The sequence below is a fragment of the Narcine bancroftii genome, chromosome 5, assembly GCF_036971445.1.
Source record: "Narcine bancroftii isolate sNarBan1 chromosome 5, sNarBan1.hap1, whole genome shotgun sequence".
NCBI classification, from domain to species: Eukaryota; Metazoa; Chordata; class Chondrichthyes; order Torpediniformes; family Narcinidae; genus Narcine; species Narcine bancroftii.
In genome coordinates this window covers 53,886,160-53,913,137 of record NC_091473.1, presented here as the reverse complement: position 1 = coordinate 53,913,137, position 26,978 = coordinate 53,886,160, and the positions used below count along the sequence as shown (strand labels likewise).

At 38.8% G+C, this 26,978-nt stretch overlaps 1 protein-coding gene across 9 annotated transcripts in view; it reads left to right on the top strand.

Moving 5' to 3' along the window:
- astn1 (astrotactin 1) overlaps positions 1-26,978 on the top strand; it is a 2,519,376-nt gene that overhangs the window by 774,526 nt on the left and 1,717,872 nt on the right. The window contains exons 1-2 of one of the 9 annotated variants that reach the window (XM_069937473.1): positions 9,629-10,174; positions 10,297-10,458. The exons of the other annotated variants lie outside the window; for them this stretch is intronic. Coding sequence (XP_069793574.1) covers positions 10,344-10,458 — 115 coding nt within the window. The 5' untranslated portion in view covers positions 9,629-10,174; positions 10,297-10,343. Of the gene's footprint in view, positions 1-9,628; positions 10,175-10,296; positions 10,459-26,978 lie in introns of those variants that run through there. 9 annotated transcript variants of the gene reach the window in all.

Sequence of the window (26,978 nt, the reverse complement as noted above, 5' to 3'; positions counted from 1 at the left end):
AATCATGCACTGTGATACCAGAATCCTCTGCAACTCACAGGTTTGCCATCACCTGCTGTTTAGTTGAAATACCTTCTTTGATTTACTCTGCCCAAATTAGATTGAACTGAATTGCTTATTGTTACATGTACTCTGATACAGTAGAAAGGTCTGTTTTGTGGGTTATCCAGATAAGTCAGCCCATGCAGCAACAATAACAAATAAATAAACAAATCGATAAACAACAATGTAAGTACAAGAAGTCAAATAGCATAGGGTTGAGTCAAAAGGTAGAGGCATGATGATCTTTTACCAGTGAGAGATTTATTTACGAGTCTAGTAATAATAGGAAAGAATCTGGTTCATGATTTCAAGCTGACATATCTTCTATCTGACAAAAATGGGGTGTCAGTGTTGGTTGGGGGGGTGGGGGGGGAGAGAGAGAGAGAGAGAGAGAGATTGACCATGGTGGGATGGATCCTTTTGCAGCTTTTTGGAATCACAGAGGTATGAACAAAGTTGGCAGAGGGGAGGTTCATTTACATGTGATGCCTTGAACTGCATTGACAACCTTCTGCCTTTCCTTACAGCCTTGTGCAGAGCAGTTGCTACACCAAGCTAAAATGCATTTGGACAGGATACTTCCAATTGTGCAACTGTAGAAGTTGAAAAGAGAGTGGGGGGATATACCAGAATTTTTCAGGATTTTGAGAAAATAAAGTCTTCGATGTGCTTTTGTGATCAATATATTTTTTCACAATATTATTCCATTTGCCTGACTCTGCTTATTCCTTTAATCTTTCACTAATCCCTGGTTAATTTCTGATATCTTGTCATATGCCAGGGTTAATGTAGCAGTTAGCACGATACTGTTATAGTACCCGTGACTGGGGTTTGAATCTGACACTGTCTGTTAGGAGTCTGCATGTTCACCCTGTGTCAGCATCTGTTTCCTCCCACTCTTCTAAATGTACGGGGATTGTAGTTTAGCTGGGTAAAATTGAGTGGCATGGGCTCTTGTGCCAGATGAGCCTTTTACTATCCTGTACGTATATCCAGTAAATAACCATAATGTGCTTTCCTACCTATCTTTATACCATCAACAAATTCATTAACCATACCTTCAGTTTGTTCATCAAAGTCACTTATACATATTGGATAAAATTGAGATGGCAGCACCCAGTCCTCATGATGCACCATGTGTTATCTCTTGCCAATCAGAAAAGGCAGTTAATCCTCCATCCATGTCAACCTGCTATCCCCTGATCTGTACAGAATGAAGAAAGCTCTATCTCACAAAACACAATGCAGCCCACATCACTGCTTTATCCGTGACCTACCCTGAGAACATTGTCTGTCGCCTGCACGAGATTCCAATTTTATCATACATGAGATTAAGTTAATGAGATCACTTCGCTGGTAAATTAAAATTTCAGGCATCAACCCTACTCAAAAATATATGTTTCCTTTTGTTCATTGGGGCTGTCATCACAGCCGCAATATCAGACCTTCTTAAATGAGAACAGCTGAAGTTCTACTCTCGTTCCTCACCATTCTCATTACAACACATGATGATGAACATTTGCTGATTTCCCAGAAAGAGTTATGGAGTTGTACAGCCCAGAAAGAGACTCCATGGCTCATCATACCCAGGCAATCATCATGTCCCCATCAGTATTAATACCATTTGGTACAAGGCAGGTGACAATTCAAGTGCTTGTTCAGATGCTTCATCTTTGTTGTGAGAATAACTGTGAGCTTGTTTCGACCAAGACACAGTTGGATTGTCAAGTGGGAGTAGAAATGCATTCATACTGAAACTTCAGAAGATCCAGACTCTGCAAACCCACCGATCATCTCTCAAACCACTGCAGGAGGTCAATCACCCTGTTACAACCTTGAGGTCTTTGACAACTGATGCATCAGTTTGAACTAGCATGGCAGCAAGCTGAGCTTTGCAGGCAGCAATATCAATGTCAGTGATCGCTGTGTCTGCTTCTGCTGTGGAGCCCAGAGTCCTCTGCACTGCAACAGGTACAGTGACTCTGCCATCAGATGATGCACAAAGGCCTCTGAGTCCCAGTCAAGTGGAATTTTAGAGAGGTGGGTGGAATGTCTGGAAAGACAAAAACCTTTGGAATTCACATTTTGTGTGGCAAAATAAGAAGTCCATTGCAAGGCCTCCGTTATCCCAATGCAATGATCCCACATTGAGTGAAATGGGTCACTAGGTGGAGAGATTGGGTTGGATGTAAATAAATGCAGCAAGGTAACAGGCCCTTCAACCCATTTAACCAATGCTGACCACAACAACCCATTAAACCAATCCTGAATTTATCCCATTTTTCATTTTCCCCAGTTTCATCACCCACCTCTCTCCAGATTCTACCGCTCACCCACACAATAGGAACAATTTACAGGTTCATTAGCTCCCAATGTGGGACATGGGAGGAAACTGGAGCACCATGAAGAAACACACATGGTCACAGAGAATGGGTAAACTCCTCACAGTCAGCACTTGAGATCATGATTGAACCCAGGTCTCTGCTGCTGAGAAGAAGTGGCTCTACTAGATGCACCATGGCACTGTTGGTTTTCATAGAGTGGTGAAGGCTGGGAATTTGAGTAAGGTGTGCACAAATATGAGAAGTTTTCCCCAAAGCAGCAGTGTCTAATGCAATGGACATGGATTGAGATAAGAATGGGGGGAGGGGGTGATTTAGGTCTGAAAAAGACTGCTTGAGGGTATGGTAGAAGCAGAGATTCTCACATATTAGAGTATTTAGATGAGTGCTTGAAACAACATGACCAAGAAGTGTTTGAGATTGGGATCATTATGACCTATACAACCTCAAGGGACCAAAGGGCCTATTTCTATGCTGTATGATTTTTATGACTCTTTTACAGTGAGATGGATCATAAATAAAGTGAATGCTCAGTCTATTTCCCAGGTTAGGCGTTTCTAGAACTAGAGGGCATAGGTATAAGGTGAAGGGGAAAAAAGAGACATCTTACCTTAGAGGGTTGATGACATCTGCAATCAGCTGCTAGAGGAAGCTATTGAAGCAAATACAAAGTTCAATAGATGTGTGAATTGATATAGAAACAGGAAGGATTCAGGCTATGGACCAAATGCAGGCAAATGGGACTAGCCCAGAATACCAACTTGAGTTGAACGACCTGTTCCGTGCTGGATGAGTTTCTGACTGTGATTAGCCTTTGGAGTTTCCATCCCCCTCAAACACCACCCTTCCTTTCAGCAAACATCATACCTGTGCTTTTCAATAAATATTGCAAAATGAATGCTTGTGAGCAATTTAATTTGTTGCCAGAGAAATCATTGATAGCCATGAATCATTGCTGATGGGTAAGATGGTTATTGATCTTTGTATTAGAAATTTAGTTTGAATTAGCAGTATGAAGAAGCAATGGTATTGGTGGTTAATATTATCCAGATGTGCTTGAAACTCAAAACTTTCTACTTTTTCAAAGTAGACTAATTGAATTCTCATCTCCTTAAGCAGATAAATGACTCACTTCCTTTTCATTTTATCCTGGTTCTCTCTCTCTCTCTCTCTCTCTCTCTCTCTCTCTCTCTCGCACATATTATCATTGTCTACTGACTGATGTTGATTGCAGATTGATGGACTTGTTCTTGTTGCTAGCATCCAGATGAATGTTGTACTCTAAAGGTCACAGTTACACAGTTCCATTAAGAAACAACCATTTCTATGATGGAGTTGCACATGGCTGTAGGGATAAAAAGTTCTCGAGTGTACCTCTGATTGGAGCTTAGTTTCAAGGTTAGCATTGGAAAAGATTCTTGGTTAAATTGTACCGAAATGCATGAACCATATATTGCAACAGCAATTCTTCTCCTGTGCACTCTTCCTGTTGTAAGAATATATTATTTTATGGTAATAGTTTTTCGGCTTTGGAAACAAAATAAATAGTAACACAACTGGTTTTAACTGTGTTCTCAAGAGGTTGATCATTTGCCTTTCTGACAGCACAGTATGCAAAAAAAAACAAATTTCCGAACCAGGAAATAAAGCCACTGACAAATTAATTGGATTCAAGGAATATTAAACTGAAAGAAGTTTCAATGTCAGTGCATCAATGGTGAGAGAACCATCCCCAGCAGTAGTGTTAAATGTGTTTTTATAGGCATGTCAGTGCATTGTATTCTGTTTCTAAAGTTCATTCCACTTAAGCTAATAGAGTGAATATCCAAGGTAGATGAAATTCTGAGCACCAGAGACTTAGCAGAAGGGCAGCAAGTCACTGCTGTATAAGTGGCGGTGGCGGCGGGGTGGGGGGGGGGGGTGGGGGTGTTGCATTTGCATTGATAGCATAAGCTAAAGATGAGTTGCTGTAAACTCTCAGCTCAGGAAAATCAATGATCTGAAGGAACGGGATGATTAAAAATACATGGCACTTCTTATCTCAGGAGACACAGGAGACTGCAGATGCTGGAATCAGGAACAGTGAACATTTTGCTGGAGGAACTCAATGGGTCAAGCAGCATCAGTCAAAGAAAAAGGAATGGTGAACGTTTTGAGGCAGAAACATTCACTCACATTAAAGGGTTCCTGCCTAAAACGTTGATCATTCTCCCAGTGATGCTGCTTGATCCACTGAGTTCCTCCAGCAGATAGGTTGGGGCTTCTTATTTCTGTTTGCCAATTAATTTGAACAACTGGATGGTCATAAAGCATCAGTTAAGATTGCATCAAAGTAGATAAGAAAATGTATCACAAAATTACTTTATTTGGCTTGGATCTTGAAGCTCATTTTTGAAATCTGGGCTTCACTGGCAAGACCAGCATTTATTGCCCATCTCTAAATGCCCTTGGGAAAGTGATGGTAAGCCACCTTCTTGATTGCCTACAAGTCATCATGGGAAAGTGTTCACATAGTGCTGTTGGGCAAGCAAGCAATCAGCTTGGCTGTGTGGATTCAGAATTGGCTTGCCAGCAGAAAGCAGATGGTAATAGTAGTAGTAGATGGAATATATTGTGCCTGGAGGTCAGTAACTAGTAGAGTTCTGCAGAGATCTGCTCATTGTGATTTTTATAAATGACCTGGATGAAGAAGTGGAAGGATGGGTCAGTAATTTTGCACATGACACAAAGGTTGGGGTTATCATGGATAGTGTAGAAGGTTGTTGCAGTTTATAACAGGATATAGACAGGATGCAGAGTTGGGTGGAAAAGTGGCAGATGGGGTTCTATCCAGATAAGTGGAAATGATCCATTTTGGGAGTTTATGGTTAATGGCAAACTTTTTAACAGTGAGAAAGAACAGAGGGATGTTGGGATCTAAATGCATAGAACTCTGAAGGATGCCGTGCGGATTGATAGGATAGTTAAGAAGGCTTATGGTATGAAGGTCTTCATCAGATAGAGGAATGAATTCAAGAATCATGAGGTGATATTGCAGCTCTATAAAACTCTGGTTAGACCACACTTGAAACATTGTGTTTAGTTCTGGTCAGCTTATTACAGGAATGATGCAGATGCTATAGGAGAGGGTGCAGAGGAGATCTACCAGGATGCTGTGTGGATTAGAAAACCTGTCTTGTGAGGCAAGGTGGAGAGAACTCAGTCTTTTCTCATTGGAGCAGAGAAAGATGAGAAGTGACTTAATAAGCATCTACAAGATTATAAGAGGCATAGATAGAGTTGACACCTTTTTCCAGGAGTGAAAATAACAAATACCAGAGGGCATCTGAACAAGGTGAGGGGTGTAAAGTTTAAGGAAAATGTCAGAGATAAGTTTTTTATACAGAGAGTAGTGGGTGCCTGGAATGCATTGCCAGGGGAGGTAGTGGAAGCTGGTACAATGGGGACATTTTAAAGACTCTTAAATGAATATATGGATGGAAGAAAAATAGAGGTTTATATGAGTTATGTAGGGAAGGTTTAGTTTGTGAGTTGAGGGGCCTTGTTGTTTACAATAAATTTTACTTTGTTGTAAAATTTGATTTTCAATGCTCTATGTTAAGAAGGCATTTCTTGTCCATAGTGATTCCTGGATATTAATGGTGTGGTACCTGGCGATGGTACTGCATTCTTATATTCCCTTTTGACATAGAGAGGCCATTCAGTCCAATGTCTCCTTGGCAGCTCTCAGACCTTCTTCCCCAGATATTTCCCTTCAATCCGTTCTCTTTTAAATCCTAGTGATACCCCAATTCTCAGACACTTGAGGAAATTTACAGCAAACAAAATTTTCACCAGTGCATCACTGGTAACCAAAGCGCCTGGGAAAACCCATATGTTCATGGAGTGTAACAGAGTTCAATGTCTTTGTCTTTGGCTTGGCTTCGCGGACGAAGATTTATGGAGGGGGTAAAAAGTCCACGTCAGCTGCAGGCTCGTTTGTGGCTGACCAGTCCGATGCGGGACAGGCAGACACGATTGCAGCGGTTGCAAGGGAAAATTGGTTGGTTGGGGTTGGGTGTTGGGTTTTTCCTCCTTTGCCTTTTGTCAGTGAGGTGGGCTCTGCGGTCTTCTTCAAAGGAGGCTGCTGCCCGCCAAACTGTGAGGCGCCAAGATGCACGGTTTGAGGCGTTATCAGCCCACTGGCGGTGGTCAATGTGGCAGGCACCAAGAGATTTCTTTAGGCAGTCCTTGTACCTTTTCTTTGGTGCACCTCTGTCACGGTGGCCAGTGGAGAGCTCGCCATATAATACGATCTTGGGAAGGCGATGGTCCTCCATTCTGGAGACGTGACCCATCCAGCGCAGCTGGATCTTCAGCAGCGTGGACTCGATGCTGTCGACCTCTGCCATCTCGAGTACCTCGACGTTAGGGGTGTGAGCGCTCCAATGGATGTTGAGGATGGAGCGGAGACAACGCTGGTGGAAGCGTTCTAGGAGCAGGAAAGGGCTTTGGCAAATACTAGAGCGCATCGGATGTCCCCCAAAGTTCCTCAACATGATTATCCAACTGCACGAAAACCAACAAGGTCGGGTCAGATACAGCAATGAGCTCTCTGAACCCTTCTCCATTAACAATGGCGTGAAGCAAGGCTGTGTTCTCGCACCAACCCTCTTTTCAATCTTCTTCAGCATGATGCTGAACCAAGCCATGAAAGACCCCAACAATGAAGACGCTGTTTACATCCGGTACCGCACGGATGGCAGTCTCTTCAATCTGAGGCGCCTGCAAGCTCACACCAAGACACAAGAGAAACTTGTCCGTGAACTACTCTTTGCAGATGATGCCGCTTTAGTTGCCCATTCAGAGCCAGCTCTTCAGCGCTTGACGTCCTGCTTTGCGGAAACTGCCAAAATGTTTGGCCTGGAAGTCAGCCTGAAGAAAACTGAGGTCCTCCATCAGCCAGCTCCCCACCATGACTACCAGCCCCCCCACATCTCCATCGGGCACACAAAACTCAAAACGGTCAACCAGTTTACCTATCTCGGCTGCACCATTTCATCAGATGCAAAGATCGACAATGAGATAGACAACAGACTCGCCAAGGCAAATAGCGCCTTTGTAAGACTACACAAAAGAGTCTGGAAAAACAACCAACTGAAAAACCTCACAAAGATAAGCGTATACAGAGCCGTTGTCATACCCACACTCCTGTTCGGCTCCGAATCATGGGTCCTCTACCGGCACCACCTAGAGTTCAATGTGCTTCAGTTGCATCACAGGGGCACTAACTATGCCACCTTGTTCAATGTCAAGGACAGATGGATAGACACTTTCTCTTTGATTTTGTTCATTGTTCACACTTCTGTAGTTTCTTTGCAAATTTTAACCAATACCTGAATGGTGCCCAGATGTGGCCATGTGTAGGCATGGGTTTGCTTCAGTTGTGAAGGAATTGCAAATGGAATTGAGTGGGATGGAATCATGTGGCCCCAAGGTAGAAGATGTGCTCTGTGTACTCAGAAGCTCCAAGTATCGTAATTAATTAGTTTTATATCTTCGGTCGATGAAACACCAACTCAATAACACACTGAATTTCTGGGTCATGAATGACATATTTGGGCTAGTTCTATTGCTTCTTTTCTTCCCAATGCGACTGCCTATTGTCATTTTGTATTCCAAAATACACCAGAAACTTCTTCCAAACCTTCTGAGCCAAAAACTCCAGTCTGCAACATTGTCCCAAATCTTTTCTAATTCCATTTGATACTTCTTCACAACAAAAGAATTACTTAGCAACCAATACAATCTCTAACATGGTGTAGTGAAGGCCAAACTATGGTGAAAGATAAACTGTTCTGGTTTGGCCTGATTAGTATTTACAAAAGGATGAAGAGGACTGAGCACAATAACCCGTGTCACAAATGAGGTTCCAATGGTACATTTAAGGAAGGGATGTGTCGGCATTCAAAAGGGTCCAGCAGAAGTCCACAAGAATGATCCCCAGAAGGAAAAGAATGTCAAATGAGGAATGTTTGATGGTCCGGAAATGTACTTGCTAGATTTTGGAAGGATGAGAGAAGGTCTTCTTGAAACCTATTGAATACTGAAAAGCCTGGATAGAGTGGACATGGGAACAATATTTTTTAATGGTGGGAGAACCTGGAACCTGAGAGCACAAAGGCTCAGAATATAAAACAAAGCCCCTTTGGAATAGAAATGGGGAGAAATTTTGTTATCCAGAGGGTGGTAAATCTATGGAATTAATTGCCAGAGACAGCTATGTGGGTATTAAAGGCAGAGATGGATATGTTCTTAATCAAGAATGGAAGCAAGAGTTATGGGGTGAAGGCAGGTGAATAGAGTTGAAAACGATGTAAATAAGCCTTGATGGAAGTGGGGAGGACTCAATAGACAAAATGGCCAAATTCCACACTGTTGTCTTATGGTATATGGCCCATGAGGGAATGACAACAGCAGAATTATATATATTTTATGTCCTATCCTTCATCTGTCTTGTTGAATTTCTACAACCTCTGGTATTCTCCAGAACTGCAACTATTCCTGCAGCAAGTAATGAGTGTAAAAAGATTAAAGTTTTATTTATATGATGCCTGCAAAGGCCTCAAATAAGTATTAATCATATATAAATTGCAATATTCACTCTGCAGTTTCCAGCTAATTAATTTGTTTGTTTAGAAATGAAATACAATCTGAGTTTGTGCAGTCAGGTTCAATAAATGAGAGCTTGCTTGTTGATTGGCAGATAAAACTCCCTCTTCAAAATGATCCTGAATTTTACAATAACTGAGAAAGCAAATGGTGTGTGGTTTAATATCTCCTCCATGTGATGGCTTCATTGATAATGTGAAACTCTTGTGGATTCTGGGTCCGCAGGTTGCTCAGACGAAATGACTGACTTCAACTACAGTCTTGGTTGGATCATTCTTTAATCTGCAGATTGGGTTACTTTCATTCACCGTTACTACTGAAATGCCATTCAGGAGTCAGTGTCAAAAGTCCCCCCAAACAGCAACAATACATTCTTTTTTATCCTGATCCATTGCATACTGAATAATGTTACACCAATCATAAAAGACCTCATCTTTTAATATCCAATTGTTAGTTCCTCGCCGATACAAAGTATCTCCAAGTTAGTACGCTTGCTGTATAATATTTTACCAATTATAAGACCGCAGCTTATCAATATTAGTAGCTAGTTTCTTGCATATGCAAAGTCTCAGGACTTTGTACAGTCAGGAGCATATTATCAAGTGCTCTGTTGTTCTTTCAGATGCTGCTACAACCTAAATTGCTCTAACATATTTTGTGTGTCAATTTTTTGCTAAATTATTTCTTCTGCTGTTTTCCCATCATGTTTCAAAGCCTGAGTACACTATACTAGCCCCTCGCTCTACCTACACTTTAACCAACTTTCTCACTCTTCCCGTACTCCCTAGATTTTGTGAACACAGCTGCTGTTGAGACATGCATCTGACTCTAAAGTTCACCATTGACCTTTGGTTAATGTGATATTTAATTGGAGAGGTGGTCATGTGATGGATTAGTGGCTGGTTAGGGATAACCAGACCTCCACAGAGAAAGATGAAAAAGAGGGAGGAAAACAAGGCAGAGAAGTAAAACTAAAAAAGTTACAGGATAAAAAGTATAAGAAGAATCTGAGGATGGCTCCAAAGAAGGAAAAGATTACAACAGCAAGCAAAGTGTTGAAGAGATCTCTGGGATAAAAAAAAAGAGGAGTCCATGAACAAGGAGCTCTTCCGAAGAGGATGGCCTGAGCTGCAAAGCCGGTAAGCAGACAGCACAACGGCAACGTTCCCCGGGTCCGGGGGGGGGGGGGGGTGGATCCTGGAGTGTTGGCTTATGGAGTCTGAAAAAGTAACACCTGTGCAACTCTGTACGCATTCTAAAGAGGACGCTGAAGGGAGTGGACACTGACAGCAGGACGCTGACTCTGTAATGGAAGAAGCCACGGAGAAGACATCGAGAGGAGCAAGATCAACATGGAGCCAAGAAATGGAGCAAGAGAAAGAAGATCAAGAGGAAAATAAAGACATACAAGAAAAAATACAAGGTAAAAAAACAGTCAAATAAAGATTCTAATGGAAACAATATTGGCTGAGTTCAGTAGTATTTAAAAAAAAACACATGCAAGAAACAGATGTAAAGATTCAATGAATGGAGAATGCTATGGCAGGAATGAGAAAGCAAAGTGATGAAGTGGAAGACAGCCTGATAGGCGTTTTAGTGAATGAGTTAAGAGAAAAATTGGAGGATAGAGATAAGGAGATTATTGGCCCAAAAATTGACATTTTAGAGAACTTCAGCAGATGTAATAATATAAAAATAGTGGGCCTGAAAGAAGGTGAAGAATGGGCAGATATAAAAGGATTTATAAAAAGATGGATTCCACAGATTATCAGAGTGGGAACTCCAAGAAGAAATAGAAATTGAAAGAGCCCACAGAGGCTTGGCGCGAAAGCCACAACCACAGCAGAAACCGCGTTCCATATTAATAAAACTACTATGATATACAACAAGAGAGAAAATATTGGAACAGGCAATGAAAAGGCTGAAAGAAAATAAGGAACCATTGGAGTATAATGGGACAAAATATATTTTTTTTATCCAGATATAAGCTTCGAACATTTAAAGAAGTGAAAGGAGTTTAATTTAACAAAAAAAAGTACTCTCAAAAAAAAGGTTATAACTTTGTGTTATGGTATTCAGCAGTATTGAAGATATTCATCCTTGGTGGACTTTTCAGAACCAGAAGAAGTTAATTGCAGACCAATTTACCAAATAATCAACAAGAAGAGGAGTATAGAAAATAATAAAAGGACTGTTAAGATAAAGTGTATAAAAATGTTGGAATGTTAATAGTTTGAGTACAGATGTTTAAGAAAAAAATAGGTTTAAAAACAGAGCCTTTGTTATATTTTTAAGAATAATATATAATGATTTCTCTGGGGGAGGGCTGAGGAGGAGGGATAATCTGTCCACTGCAAAATCTGTTGACATTTGCAGTATAAACAACAATCCATGTAGAAAAGGGAGTTGTGGTTGTCTTGTGAGGTGGCAAGGGCAACTCAGTAATGGGGGATTTAATGTTGTTTTCTTTAATAATATTCTTTGGTTTTCTTATGGTTTTTGTTATTTTCCTACTAGTTGTGTTGTCGCATATAGTAAAGAGTAAGATCAATCTAAAGAGTAATTTTAGATGAAGGGAGATGGAGGGGTTGGAGAGGTGGAATAGAGTTGAAAATTGATGGGTAAAATGAATACATTTAACTATATGACTATTAATATTAATGGAATACACAATCAAATTAAGAGAGAAAAGTCACTAACACTACTTAAAAAGGAGAAAATAGACATAGCATTTATACAAGAAACACACTTAACTGAGTTAGAACATTGCAAATTGGAGAGAGACTGGGTAGGTCACGTAGTGGCATCATTGGACAATTCAAAAGACAGGGGATATTAGTTAATAAGAATCTGCCAATTAAGATAAAGAAAATAATAACAGACCCAGAAGATTGATACATAATGATAATGTTCCACATTTATTCAGAATCTTTGAACTTGTTGAACATTTATGCACCTAATGAAGATGATCTGGAATTTATGGAGGACATTATTTTAAAGATAGCAGATACAAAAGGACAAATTTTATTAGGTGGAGTCTTTAATTTTAACCTTGACCCATCAATAGATAACACCGAGAAGACTAATATAAAAAATAAAGCAGCTAAATTTACATTGAACTCAATGCGTGATATGAAGATAATTGATATTTGGAGAAAACAATATCCAAAAAAAGAGATTATTCAATTATTCAAATAGACATAAAATCTATTCTAGGATTGATATGTTCTTATTGTCAGCTCAGATTCAAGAGAGAGTTCAAAAGACCGAATATAATGCAAGACTTTCATCAGACCACTCACCCTTGTTATTGACAATTGCTTTATAGATTATTCCACTGAAAATATGGTACATTATAATTAGTTATACAACCAAGATTTTAAAAGAATATGATTGGGAAAAAGAGCAGTTGGAAAGAGATAGTAACTATAGAGAAAGATTTAATGAGAAGGGAAGATATCGAGAAAAAGACAGAATTGACAGAGCAAAAATTAAAATATGAAACATTGCAAACTTACAAAGTGGAGAAAAATATTATGAAAACAAAGCAAAGTTTTATGAATTAGGAGAGAAAACCCACAAAATATTGGCTTGGCAACTAAAAACAGAACTATCATAGCAACAAGGAGGGAGGATAAACAAAAACTTATATAGCCCATTAGAGATTAATGGAATTAAAAAAAAAATAATTGTTGGCAATTGTATTAAACCGAAAAGCCAGGGAAGCATGACAAAACAGATACATTTTTGTCAAACATTGAATTACCCCAATTACAATTGGATTAGAGCATTGTATAATGGTCCTTTGACAAAAGTGGTAACAAATGGATATGCATCACAACACTTTAAATTGAGTAGGTCAACAAAGCAGGGATGCTTATTATCACCATCCTTGTTTGCTTTGGTTATAGAACCATTGGCAGAGCTGATAAGAAAAGAACCCACGATAAAGGGAATAAAAGAGGAAGAATTTAAAATGAGCTTATTTGCGGATTATATAGTATATTTAATGGACCCAGATAAATCAATAAAAATGTTTATATACAAAATTGAAAGAATATGGGACGATATCAGGATACAAGGTTAATATTGATAAAAGTGAAGTGATGCCAGTGAACAAAGTCGATTATACACAGGCCATACGTTAGCGAGGCAACAAGATAGATAATAATTTAAATCATTTGTATAAATTACATTACTAACCATTAATAAAAAAAATGCAGGAAGACTACGAGAAATGGAAAGATTTACCATTAACTTTAATAGGGAGAGTAAACTGCAACAAGATTAATGTATTTCCATGGTTACAATATCTGTTCCAAATGCCACCAATTCTCTTGACTTGGGAATTTTTTTATGACATTTAATAAATTAATAAGAAAGATTTTATGGAAGAATAAAAAATCAAGTGGCTTTGGAAAGTTAATATGGGTGCATAAACAAGGATATTTGCAGCTACCATATTTCAAAAACTATTATAGGGCAGCAGATTTAAGATAGCTATCAGATTTTTATCAGATGGGAGAAAAACTGGATTGGCTCAAGATAGAAATATATAAATTAGGAGAAAATGTCCCTGAACACTTACTCTATAAAATGGAATGAGATATTGGTGCAACATAACAATCTACCAATATTACATCAGATACTAAAAATATGGAAAAGAATACATCTGGAACGAAAGATGATAAATTATCAAATAGCAAATATGTTACTAACGCAAAGCCTATTAATTACAATAGACAATTTATTTTTAATGAATGGGCAAGAAAAGGAACTAAAAGAATAAAAGATTGCTTTTTGGGAAATAATTTATTGACATTTGAACAATTAAATAAATATGGAATATCACATGGTACAATATTTTCATTCTATCAGTTGAAAACTTATTTAAAAGAAAAGTTGGGAACAAGTCTATGATTACCTGAGAGTAGTTGCTATGGATACTTAATTACCGACACTTTGATAGTAAAAAAAATTTTTACAAACATATATAGCAAATTGTAATACAAGGAAAATGATGAAGCAATATATAAACCCTAACAAGGTTGGAAAAAAAGGTTTAAATATATGAATAAAAATTGAAGCATAGAAGGAACTATGTGCAGGGACCATGATTAATACAATAAATATTTGTGTTTAGTATGATACAATACAATTGGCTAAATAAACTATATGTTATACAAAAGTGCATTTTTTTGGGAGGATTTAAACCTAATTTTAAATAGCATTACAAAAAATAAGATACCAAAAGACCCAAAAATCTTCCTGTTAAACAACATAAAAGATAAAGAATTAGGTCTAAAATTACACAGGGTTCAAAAAAGATGTATTATGATTGCACTTGCAAAAGTATAAAAGTGCATAATGATAACTTGGAAAATGGAAGCAACCTTAAAAATACAACAGTAGTACATAGAAATGAACAAGTAAATTCCATTATAAAAAAATTACCTACAACCTAAAAGACAAATTTGTTTTATTGGAACAAATTTGGGGACCCATACCTAGAGTATATTAGAGACCGTCAATTTCAGACCTCCATCTCTTGAAGTGATAAGATACAAATAGGAAAATAATTAAATATGAATATTGGACGACATGATTTATTTTTATTTTCTCTTTTCTCTTTTCTTTCCTTCTATTGTTTATTTATTTCGTATTCCTTCTTTCATTTCTTGCTTTAAGTTATAGGGAGTAGGGAAGGTGGAGGGAAGGGGAGAAAATGAAAATCTCACTGTGTATATTTTAATGTTGAATATATTGTTACTAACATGGTTCATGGTGAAGTACTAAATAAAAAAAATATTAAAAAGTGGTATTTCATTGCATTTCAATGCAATTAAATCCTTCTTGATAAGAGTGCACCTGAAGCTGGTTGCTACATGTGATTGTGAAGGCCATGTCATTGGGTGTACTTAAGGCAGAGATTGCTAGGTTCCATTTAGCCAGAGCATCAAAGCTTATGAAGGGAAGGCTGGGCAATGGGGCTGAGTGGAAAAATGAATAAACGTGATTAAATGGCGGGGCAGACTTGATGGGCTGAATAGCCCATTTTGGTTCCTAAGTCTTATGGTCTTATGGTGGAGAGATCCAAACCAGTTCATTGGAATCCCACCACTCACCTTGGGGTTATTCAAGTTCACTATCACTTTCCGACTCCAGGACATCCATTGGAATCTGTTTCTTCTTTAACTTGCATGGAACAATTAATTGAGGAGGACTAACAACTGTCTGAATCTTATTTCATTGATTTGATCCCTATTTGAGCCCTATTTAAGCAATGCTCCCAGTGAATGTTGTCAATCAAGGAAAGAGACCCCAGTGATCTTCTCAGCCATTTTCATGATCCTCTGTCTTGACATCCACTACAATGCTTTGCAGCTACCATACTACACAATGATGCACTCAGATAGGACACTCTCATCTGTGCTCCTGTCAAACATTGTTAAGATGGGGGCCAGAAGTCTTGACATCATGAATCTCCTTTGGAAGTTTCCCTCAACTTTCCCTGATCTGCTGATGTCGTCCAGCAGTTAGCATTTTGCTGTGAAGGATATGATCTTGTGTGAGCAAATGGGTTTTGTATCGATTTGCATGAAAGTCAGTGTGAACAGAGGGGGCTGAAGGGCTTGATTCTATGTGGTACAGCTCTCAACAGGTCAAAATACAAAATCTTTCCAAAACAAAAACTGTGTTCCTCTGCATTTTGAATATTTCAGTTAAATTTTAATCTTTCAACAAGACAATTTATGTAATTGAGGATTTCTGCTTCCAGTACAGTAGAGGCTGATGCACTCTGGTAAGTACTGGAAGGCTTGCACTTAAAACAAAGTAATGAAGATGTGATTTAATTGTGTGACATGGTTTCCATTGTCTTGTTAAACATGTAGAGAAGGAGACTGTCCCTCCCTTTATCTAGTGTTCTTCCCAATGAGCTCAATTGAAGTTTGTTTTTAAAGGATCTGAAATTCCTAGAATTTTTAAGAACAGTGTGCTTTTTTAAAAAAAAAATTCAGATGACACTCCTTAATATTTCTCACACTGTTTGTTTGAGAATGAAGATTATCAATTCACCAGATACCAGAAACGAAATCATTTGGTTCACACTCTTGAGTCATTGGTTCTCAGTGCAGTTATATATCTTGGAGATTCCATCACTGTATCACCTTCAGTAGTTATGATGTTTTTGAGTTTAAGCCTCATATGAGATAATTAAAGCTTATCATTCATTGGTGATGTATCCCACCTTATAAGTTTTAAATGGTATTATTTTAGAATACGAGGGGGATTCAGATGCAGTGAGACAGAATAAATCCAAATTCTATTGCTATCCTGACTATGATGCCAAGTTTAAAATTCATAAATTTTAATGATTTAGCACACTTGAAGGCCCTTCTTGTCCATGAAACTAGTGCTATCCAATTAATCTACCAACCCTATATGTTTTGGAGGGTGAGAGGAAACTAGAGTACCCGGAAGAAACCCACACAGTCACAGGGAGAGCATGAAAACTACAAACGGTGGCAAATTCGAACCCGTCACTGACACTGCAATTGTGCTGCGCTAACTGTACTGCCCAAAATAAACTTAAACTAACTCTATTGTACCATAGATGTAAAGTTTTTTCAGAAATAAATCAGATCAGTTTACATATTCCATATGTCAACATATGTGAATATCAGTGGTCGCAGCTCAATCTGGCTGTCAACACCCATGACCTTGGAAAGCCTTGGCATAATACAACACAAAATTTTGACCAAAGTGCTTTTCAATACAGTATGTGCTCTGGTTCTTCACAGCACACCCAAAGTTACAAAAACATTTTATTTCCCTTTGCCACCAGATTTCTGATTGAACAATGAACCTATAGACACTATCTCACTATTTTTGTCTTTTTGCACTATTTATTTTTAAATATTTTATTTATGAAACCGTAATTTACTGCAATTTTGCTCCTGTAATGTACAATTAGTGCGGCTGCAAAACCACAAATTTTGGGACACATGGTCATGACAATAAACCTGATTCTAATGTGAGCTTAGCCAAGGAATACTAAGATCATAAACCATAGAAACATTATATTCATCCCACCACATCTATGCCAAACTGTGACATAAATATCTTGTGTCCTCTTATTTTAACCAACACTGATATGGGGAAAAGTATCCTGCATACTACCCATGCTTGGCAAGTGACTCATCCTGTGGTCCAGCAAGGTTCTGGGTCCCATCACTGCTCTGAGTGGCTTCAACTGACCTCATCTTGAGTCCAACAACAGTCAATTTTAAGTGTACAAAACTTGCCTCAGATACTGAGTGAACCTGACTCACATATCAAGGTGTTGGCTAATAATTATGGGTAAGAAATGGGTAAGGCACAACAGAATGTTTTCCACCCTTTTAACCTCACCACTGAATCTCATGTGAGTGAAGAGAAGGAAAGAAGTTGGCAGGGAAAAATAAAAGAGTTTCTCACAATGTGTCATAAAATCCTGTGATGTGATGGAATGGATCTATTGCAATGCAAAACAAAAACCATGAATAATGTTGCTGTGGTTTTGCAAGTTGTTCTGCCTCCATTAATGGGATTGATGACATGACATTTTCAATATAGCTGATGGGACCATTTTTGAAAGCTTAATTTTAAAATAAGAGAGCATTAAGTATGTCACATATCTTGCCCCAGGGGTAGAGTGGATTATTACTGATGAATTTTCACAGATTAGGATCCTCATCTTTAAAACAATTTTGTGCAATCATCTGTCAGAGGCAATGCTTGCTTGTTAAATGACACTACTCCCAATCCAGTGACACTTCTCTGGAGAGCTATTTTCCATTTTTCTCATTTAATGTACAAGAACCATTTGCATTGTTCAACCAAACAAAATGATTACAACTTCACCATGTTTTGCACCATGTTCCAAAACTCAAAGATAAAGATGAGAGATGCAGCTTATCATTGTATTTGCAAAAATCTGATGGACCTTTGAATATGTTCCATTACATGGCTGCCCATTGTATGAAAAGTAATACTTTGGTTGACAGTCAAAATTCCTATCTGTGCTTATGTAAGAGAAGCATTCTGGTTAGATCTCTTGAGAAAACATAATGAAATGCTGGTTGCTGAATCATTACCTTTGGGAGAGTAACATAGAAATGCCATGGTTGAAAAATAAGATTATGAGGGATCATTATCTCAACTGAATATGCCTCAAGAAAATCAAGATACTTAGACAATTTAAGAATGTTTCAGACTTGCAGTGAAATTGGATGCAATCTCTTGCAGAAGTCAGCTAAATGAAACAGAATGTGTGATTCATTCAGGGAAATGTTTCATGTGTGGCTGAGAATCTGGTCTTCCAGTTTTTAGGTCTGCCGATAGTGAACTGAGTTTTGATGATTTACTGGGATGCTGGCACAGTGCTTTTAGTCATACGCTATTGCCTGTGGTTCAGATAATCTTCTTCCAAGAAGGCAGCCAACATCATATAGGACCGCCATCATCCTTGGTCACAACCTTTTCTCATTGCTACCTTTGGGCAGAAGGTACAGCAGCCTGAAGTCCAGCACCTCTGGGTTCAAGAACTCTGAGCTATCAACCTCCCTTGAGGAACCTAACTCTGATTATAAACTACTTGGGGACCACCAAAAGGTCTGTTTATATGTTTGAAACATTTTTTTATTGCACTAACTGCAACCATGAATATTTTTGTCTCTATTTATATTTATTATCTCTTTTTATATTTATTATCTCTTTTTCTGTCATGGGATATGATGGTAATTTACTTTATACTATTGTAGCTGGTGTATCTTAGGTATGTGCTGTGACTTTCAGTGAATTTGTACATTGTATTTCTGAAAGAACATTAACCTCATCTCATCTCAAAACCAGGACTGAATTATGAGCACCCACCCTACGGGGATAATTCTTGGCTGCCCTTCTGCTTGCACTCCCTCATATATGGTTGGTCGGTCAATACTCAAGATCTCAAAAGTACAGAGGATACTGATTTCCATGTTAATGCATGGGAGTGACACCTAAGACCATAAGACATAGGAGCACAAGTAGGAGATTTGGCCCAGCAAGTCCACACAATCATGCCAGCATGGCTAACTTACAGTCTTCTTCAACCTTATTTCCTTTCTCCATAACCCTTAATTCCCTTCCTGATCAAGAACATATCTACCCCCACCTTAAATATCCACAATGACTTGGCTTCTGCTGCTGTCCACTGTTACAAATTCACCACCCTCTGGATGAAGAAATTCCTCTTCATCTCTATTCTAAAGGGACATTTTTGTATTCCGAGACTGTGCTGTGGTCCCAAACTCCCCCACCTTAGGAAACATCATCTCCACATCTACTCTATCCAGACCTCAAAAAAAATTAACCCACTTAAGTTTCCTTTATTCTCATGAACTGTATACACACATCTTTCAGTGTTCATACATTCTTGATAATCCTTGTGTGTTTCTTTTTGACCTTTACATAGACAATTTAACTGCTGATCAGAGAGTTGAATGATGTCCAGGGTGTGATCCATGCCTCATAAAAAAGAGGAGGAGTGTCAAAAATGAGTTCTCTTGCAGAATGAGTGAGAGGAAATCCAGTGAAAGCATTGCATAGCCAATGTAAGATAGCATTGAGGTGTTGCGTATCCTATCAAGTGAAAGAACATGTTGGTGTAGGTGAAGTCCTGAAATAGAGCATGGATGTGCATATCACAGCAGTGTAGTTTGGACGTAACATGAAGAAGTTGTAATGTGAATGGTCTGATTGTAAACGCAGTGATGAGACAGCAGTGTTGGTAAGTCAAGTCACTTTATTTATTGTTCGTATCATGCTCACCTGGTAAAGATGAGATGGTGTTTTTTCCAGCACCATGGAGTATATTTACATAAATATAAGTTAGATTCATATAGTAATAGTCCATAGTACCCTATCCCCAAATGTTCTGGAAGTTCAGGAGGAGTTTGATAGCTTGGGGGAAAAAGCTGTTGCCCAATCTGGACATAACAGCTTGAGTGCTGCAATACCTCCTACGAGATGGCAGAAGGGAGAATAGTTTACTTGGGGAGTGAGTGAAGTCCTTCACAATGTTTATTGCATTTCACCTGCATCGAATGTTGTAGATGTCCTTCATGGTAGGAAGAGAGCCCCCAATGATCTTCTCCGCTGATTTCACTATTCTCTGCTGGATCTTGAGGTCTGAGGAGGAGCTTCCAAACCAGGTGGTGATGCAGTTGCACAGGATGCTCTCAATACATCTCCTATAAAATGTAGTGAGGATGGTAGATGAACTTTCCTTAGCTTTCGCAGAAAGTCGAGGTGCTGTGATGTGTGATTGGAAACCAATATTGAAGGTATTGTTCTTCATCAACCCAAGATCTCCTTGGAACACTCACTCACTCCACTCTCATCATTTACCCTTTAACTCATTAGCCACACTTGCCTGTAAATTGAAGAGTGATATATCTCTTGGAACACCAAATGCTGAGATTGAACCTGTCAGTGCAAATGGTAGCTGGTGAGAAAAGTTGTGATGCTTTAGTTGAGAGCCTCCACTGTTGTCGCACAGCAAACGATTGACTGGAGGAAATGAGCAGGGCAAGAAGCATCAGTAGGAGGTAAAGAATGATTAAAGTTTGTGACTTGAACCCTTCATCAGGACTTTGGGCCCCAAAAACTTCTCCACTGATGCTTCTTGACACATTGACTTCCTCCAACAGGTTATTTGTTGCTGCAGATTCCAACATCTGCAGCCTCTCATGTGTAACGGAGGCAAACCTCACAAAACTGGTCTCCTGACCTTGCAATGAAAGATCCCAATCTTTGGACCACTATTGGAATCAGCAATGGCTTGAATCAGTGTGATGTTTAAAATCTATTAAAACTTAGCAGAACAGTTTAAAGCCATGGCATTCAAACTAAGCAATGGCAGAGCGTTTGTATTAAGAACTGCCATTCAAAATCAAGGCAATGCTGCAGCTGTCTGTGACTGTGACCTCTTTCCTGTTAACTCTGGATTGTTGGTGATGGTGCAACTGATTTGAAGTGAATACACACTAATGACATCTGTATCACTGGCTTTAAACTATTTTTGCTTCTCTTTGCAGTATACTTTTCTCAGCCGCTTTAAAGTAAGAAAACTCCCAAAGCATCGAGGCATAATTATATTCTAATGAAATGAAGTGAGATGATATGTTCTTCCTCTCTTGTTACTTCGGGCAGAATTTGATTGAAAATAGCACATAGGAGCAGTTCATGTAAGCTTTGATTTTCTTAACACAGATCCAGTTTTGTTCCAGATCATTTAATATGCTTATTTATACAGCAGTCCTTCACACAGCTGTCCTTTCAGGTGACTGGAATGTATTATCAATTGCATTTGCTGCGCATGAATCCCTTCATCGCGGTTTCATTTTGTTACCTGGTATTTTTCATATAAATGCCTGCAAATGCAGAGTCTCAAAGTTCTGCCGCTGCTAATCAAGGCAAAGATAATCTTGTGATGGTTAGACAATCTAAACATACCATTTAGGTTGAAATGCTTGGTCAGAAAAAAAGCTGGCGTAAGGGTTGTGATTTAAGGGGAAGGCATGCTTCCTTCATTGGGCAGAGGATTAAGAATCAAAGTATGGACATCATGTTTTAGCTTTGTTAAACTTTGGTTTGGCTGTACCTAGAGTACAGTGCACAGTTCTGTTTGCTCTATTTCAGCAAGCATATGCAGGCTTCGGAAAAGGGTACAGAAGGAAGGATGTTACCTGGATTAAAAACTATGATTTGCAGGGAGAGATTGAACAAACTTGGGATGTTCCTCTAGACAGTTGAAGGCTGAGGGGAGACTTGATGGAAGTTTATAAAATTGATTGTATAGTCAGAATTTATTTTCCCAGGATAAAATGTCAAATACTGAAAGACTTGTATTAAAGGTGTTGTACCAATCAACCACAATCAGACAGAGAATCATGATTTATAGGCTTTAATCACCTTAAAGGTATTGTTCTTTACCAACCTAAGATCACCTTGGAGCACTTACTCACTCCTTCAACTCATTAACTACACTTGCCTGTAAATTGAAGAGTGATATATCCCTCGGAGCACCAACTGCTGAGATTGAAACTGTCAGGGCAAATGCCAGCTGGTGAGAAAAGTTGTGATGCATGTTGCTGGCTCAGTTCCAAGGCAGGTACTGAGGGAGGGGTTTGGGTGTAACAGCCTTTATGGGGATATCTGGGAGGGAGGAGGCACAGGTTCAAGGGGAAGGCCAGCCCATACAGGACATACATACATCTCGATACATGGTTGTAACATCACAGGTGTGTGAGGTAAAGTTTAAAGGAGATGTGTGGGCAAGTATTTTTCAGACAGAGTAGTGGGTGCCTGGAACAGGCTGCCAGTTGTGGCGAAAGCTGATGTGATAGTAGCATTTAAGAAGCTTCTAGATCAGTGGGAAGGGAAGGTTGAGAATCATTGCTCTAGACCCAATTGTTACTGAAATATTTTGCTTGAGAAAAATTGTCATTTACCCCTTTCCTTTTGAGTTATGAGACTGTGCACATAACAAGTCAATTAGGTACGATTAAAACAGTGGTTTTCAACCTTTTTCTTTCCACCCACATACCACCTTAAGCAATCCCTTACTAATCACAGAGCACCTATGGCATTGGGAATACTTCAAGTGGTATGTGAATGGAAAGAAAAAAGATTGAGAACTACTGTTTGAGATAGACACATGAATATGCAGGGAATATGGGGATATGCACTTTGTGCCAACAGCAGAGGTTCATTTTAGTATGGGCATCAAGATTAGCACAGACATGTGTTCCTATGTTAAACTGTTCTATTTTCCTTGTGGTGAAATCTCACGTATCACATCAATGAAGCCTAATAATACTGTTGCCTCTCGAGACCTCAAACACTGAAGTGAAAGCATTGCTAAGATGTTCAGTCACAAAGATTGTTGTCCTGCTGTTTATTTGCCTGCACACAAAAGTAATGCACTTTGATGGGTTAATTGATCACTGCAAATTGCTCTTCGTGGATTGGCAAATGGGGGAATTCTGAGATCAGCTGATGAGAATGGGTGGAGAATTTAAAAATGGGTTTGGTGTGGAATTATCAATGGTTGGTATGGATTTTGTGGACTGAACATCCTTTTCTGTCCTCATGCGGTGATGACACCAACATATTTTGAGAATTAAGAAGTACTACTAGACTAAAAGAGACAAAACTTTCCAGGATAAAAGAGGTCTTTTTTTTTTCTCTTTTTGCTTTCACAAAATGAAATGAATTTAGGTGGGGCGGGGTGAGGGGAGGGGAAATGTGTGTGTTTGGGTAAGAGTGTGAGGGATCTAGTTTACATCATGTCAGAAAAAAAAATTGCACTGATTTAATAGTCTCTTTAATTTCACCTGCAACAGAACTAAAGGAAATCTGAATAGTCCCAGTGCATTTTAATTGTTTTCCCTCTGGACTTTTGAATACTTTGATGTTCTCTCCAAAATAGAATTGCAACTTAATTTTTTTTTAGAAATGGATTTTCACATTAGACATGACCTGATGAGCTCAGATCAAAGAACTGATTTATTGATTAATTTGCTCAGCGATGCCTATAGAATATGAAGCAATTTATTGAGACATAAATGATCAGAGAATAATTGAAAGGGACAATCAACAGATGATTCTGGGCCTCAAAAGTTGCCTAAACCCTTCTTATAAAGGACAAAATGAACATGATATTTTGCAAAGTGGATAAAACAGTTTCAATCATTTGTGCTGGAACTTCATGGGGCTTGATTTTTAACGAGGAACAGCATTCAATCAACAAGCACGTTCTTCCCTGGATAAAGGCAATAAAAGTGAGGTCAAAATGAGCATTTTAATAAAACGATTGGTGGATAGTAGAGGTAAAATTACTATTCAGAGAAATTTTTGTCACGCATTGTCAATTTGAATCTGCTCCATATAGTACCAATTAAACCAGCAGATCTATGTTTTTAGTCTGGAATATGGAAAATTTGCTGAGCTAAAGTCTCTTTCCTCCAGTATTGAAGATTGAAACATAAATCAACTCAGCCAATACTTGTCCCCAAATTCTGTTGTGATAAAGCCAAATTAATTAAGTTCAATTAGTTTCAATTCTATCCAAATAAAATTGCAGCTCTATCATCAGTCTTATTTAAATTTCTTTATTTATCAATACATATTTATATTTATTCATTGGAGAGACATAATTTGCATACCTTAGTCATAGTAGAATTAGGCAAGTGTTCACACGTTACCCACTAGGTTACTTCTGTGAGCTCAATTTTTTTAAAGATGAAATCAATATTGATTTTCTTCCCCTTTTGTAAGTTGTCTTGGGGATATTTAATCAAAGTTGAGCTTGCTGGTTGTAAATAATTAAGACAACCTCCTCAGCTGTTTCTGCAGGAGCCTAATGTTGAACATATTTTTTTTAAAAATAGCTAACATTTTTGACAATTGAAGCAAATTCAATAAGTGTGAATTCCTATCAAAATGCAAAGCTTTGTATCAGTTCTTGTGGAGAAATTTACCCCTCAAGCAAACATTCTGTGTTAGTCAAATTTCTCCTTTTTGATTTCTGGAGTCATACAGTAGAGTAACAGTCCCTTTAACCCACTGACTCTGCACTAACACCCATTGAAACTAATCCAATTTTCACATTCTTCCTGTTGGACAGAAATATGGACTGACCCATATTTTTGGCAGCTGGGTTTAAGGAGTGAGAGGTTGAAAGTGGGATGGGTACAAAAAGCTGCCATATTTGGACAGGCTGTTACTCCCTGAATGTACAAGAGCACTGAACACCTCAAATATATACCTGCGGTCAACTTAGAACATCCAGGCAGTTCATTCATGGAGGACAAAGACAATTCTTTTTTATCCAAAGTTGATGATGTTGGAGAGTTGAATTATAAATGTAATCACATTCTCAATGTGAACATTGAAGTTGAAGTTCTTAAAATAAGATCTCATTGACAGAAGATGCCTTGCATGATTCCCCAGAAAGGAAATCCACTTCATTGCTATCTGCTGCATTCTCCACACTTTGCAAATTTCAGGTTCAACTCTTAACATGTGGACCAATGTGGGAGGAGTAAGGAGTCAGCGAGAATGGGAAGGAAGAGGAAGGAGAACATCACAGACAGCAGATGTGGATGCCTCTCACTGGGCATGCCGTCAACATCTAAAAGGATCCCATCACCTTGGTCATAATCTCTTCTTCCTGTTGTCTTCGGGCAGAAGGTACTCCCATTTGATGTCCAGCACCTCAAAGTTCAAGAAGTTTCTTTTTGCAACAGCAATCAGGCCTTTGATCCTCCCAGAACTACTTTAACCTTCAATTGTTCCAGGACCACAAAAACTTCTACCTACACTCATGAAACATTGCTGGAATTTTGTAGTAACTGTAAATATGTATATATCTATCCATTTTTAAAATGTATTCTCTCTTCTGCCTCATGGTGCATTATGGTAACAAATGTTGTTGGTGCACCTTGCACACCTCTAGCTGCAAGAGAGAATGAACATTATCTAATGTATATTACTATAAACTCACATATTGTACATCATATCAGAGCAAGCAAATCCTTTGATTAAACTGAGGACTCTGTGGTAATTGAATGTAGCAAGACCTGGGCATCTTTCATTATCAAATTAACATTGTCTCATGCAATGTGCAGTAAATAAACACAATTTGGAGACCACTGCCTTAGTTCTAGAGATCCAGGCTCTATCCTGACCCAAACTGCTGTCTATGTGGATTTTGTACCTTCTCATTTGCTTTGGTTTCCTCCCATGCCCCAAAGACGGGTGGTTTGTGGGTTAATTGGCAGCTGTAAAATGCACCTAGTATGCAGGTGAATGGTGGAATCTGGGTGTAATTTGCAAGGAACAGAAGAAGAAGGCTAGCAGGCCTTTCAAGTCTGCCCCACCATTAGGATGATCCAATCTGATGGATGCTGGTGTCAAATCCACTGCCATTTCTCCATACCTCTCTAATCTATTCCCACTTTAATACCTCTTACAGTTTCCATCACCCAGTGGACACTGAATCCCAAAGATTCACCACTATCTGCAAGAATACATTTCTGTCTATCTCATTTTTAAATGATCAACTCCTTATCTTGTCACTATGTTCCCCAGTTCGAGACTCGCTCACAACTGAAAACATCCCAACATCCATCATATCAAGCTCCTTTAGGACCTGAAATGTATGAAGAAAGTCACCTCTCATTCTTCTAAAACTCCATCAGACTCCACTATTTAGTTCCTCTTTACGAGACAATCCTATTAACCTAGAAGTTAGGATGGTGAATCTCCTTTTACTTCCTTCAATGTTACTATATTTTTTCTTTGGAAAAGTGGAGCAAAATTGTGCCCAGTATTCCATAAAACACCTTGCAAAATTGGAAAAAAAATACTATTTAAATCTCATTCCCTATTCAATGAAGGTCAAGATGCTGTTTGCCTTCTTAAATGCTTGTGTTTAATGCATGAAAGCACCTAGACTCCTCTGTGCTTCGTTCACTTGCAGCTTCTCCCTGTTTTGATAATGAACCGCCTTTTGACCTTGTGTTTCCGACTTTTGCCAGTTTTATGCCTACTCACTCCATCTATCCCCTTGCAAAATCACAGAATCTTTATCTCATTGTGATAATGATGGTGGTGGGGCACAGCTACAGCGGCATCCAGACTGTTATGCTACTAAAACGGTCTACACAGAGTGCTGTGGTCAATTTTTAAAGGATGAACATTAGATGGCAGTGCTGTGGAGACAGGAAGCTGAGAAAAACTGAAGTAAGGTGAAGGTGGGGAAGAAGTGACGCAGCCTGGACTGCTGTGGTCGGGCCTCTGCTGCGGGGATGAGTCTTCCAGAGGTTGGGTGTTGCCTGTGCCTGAGTAGAAGAG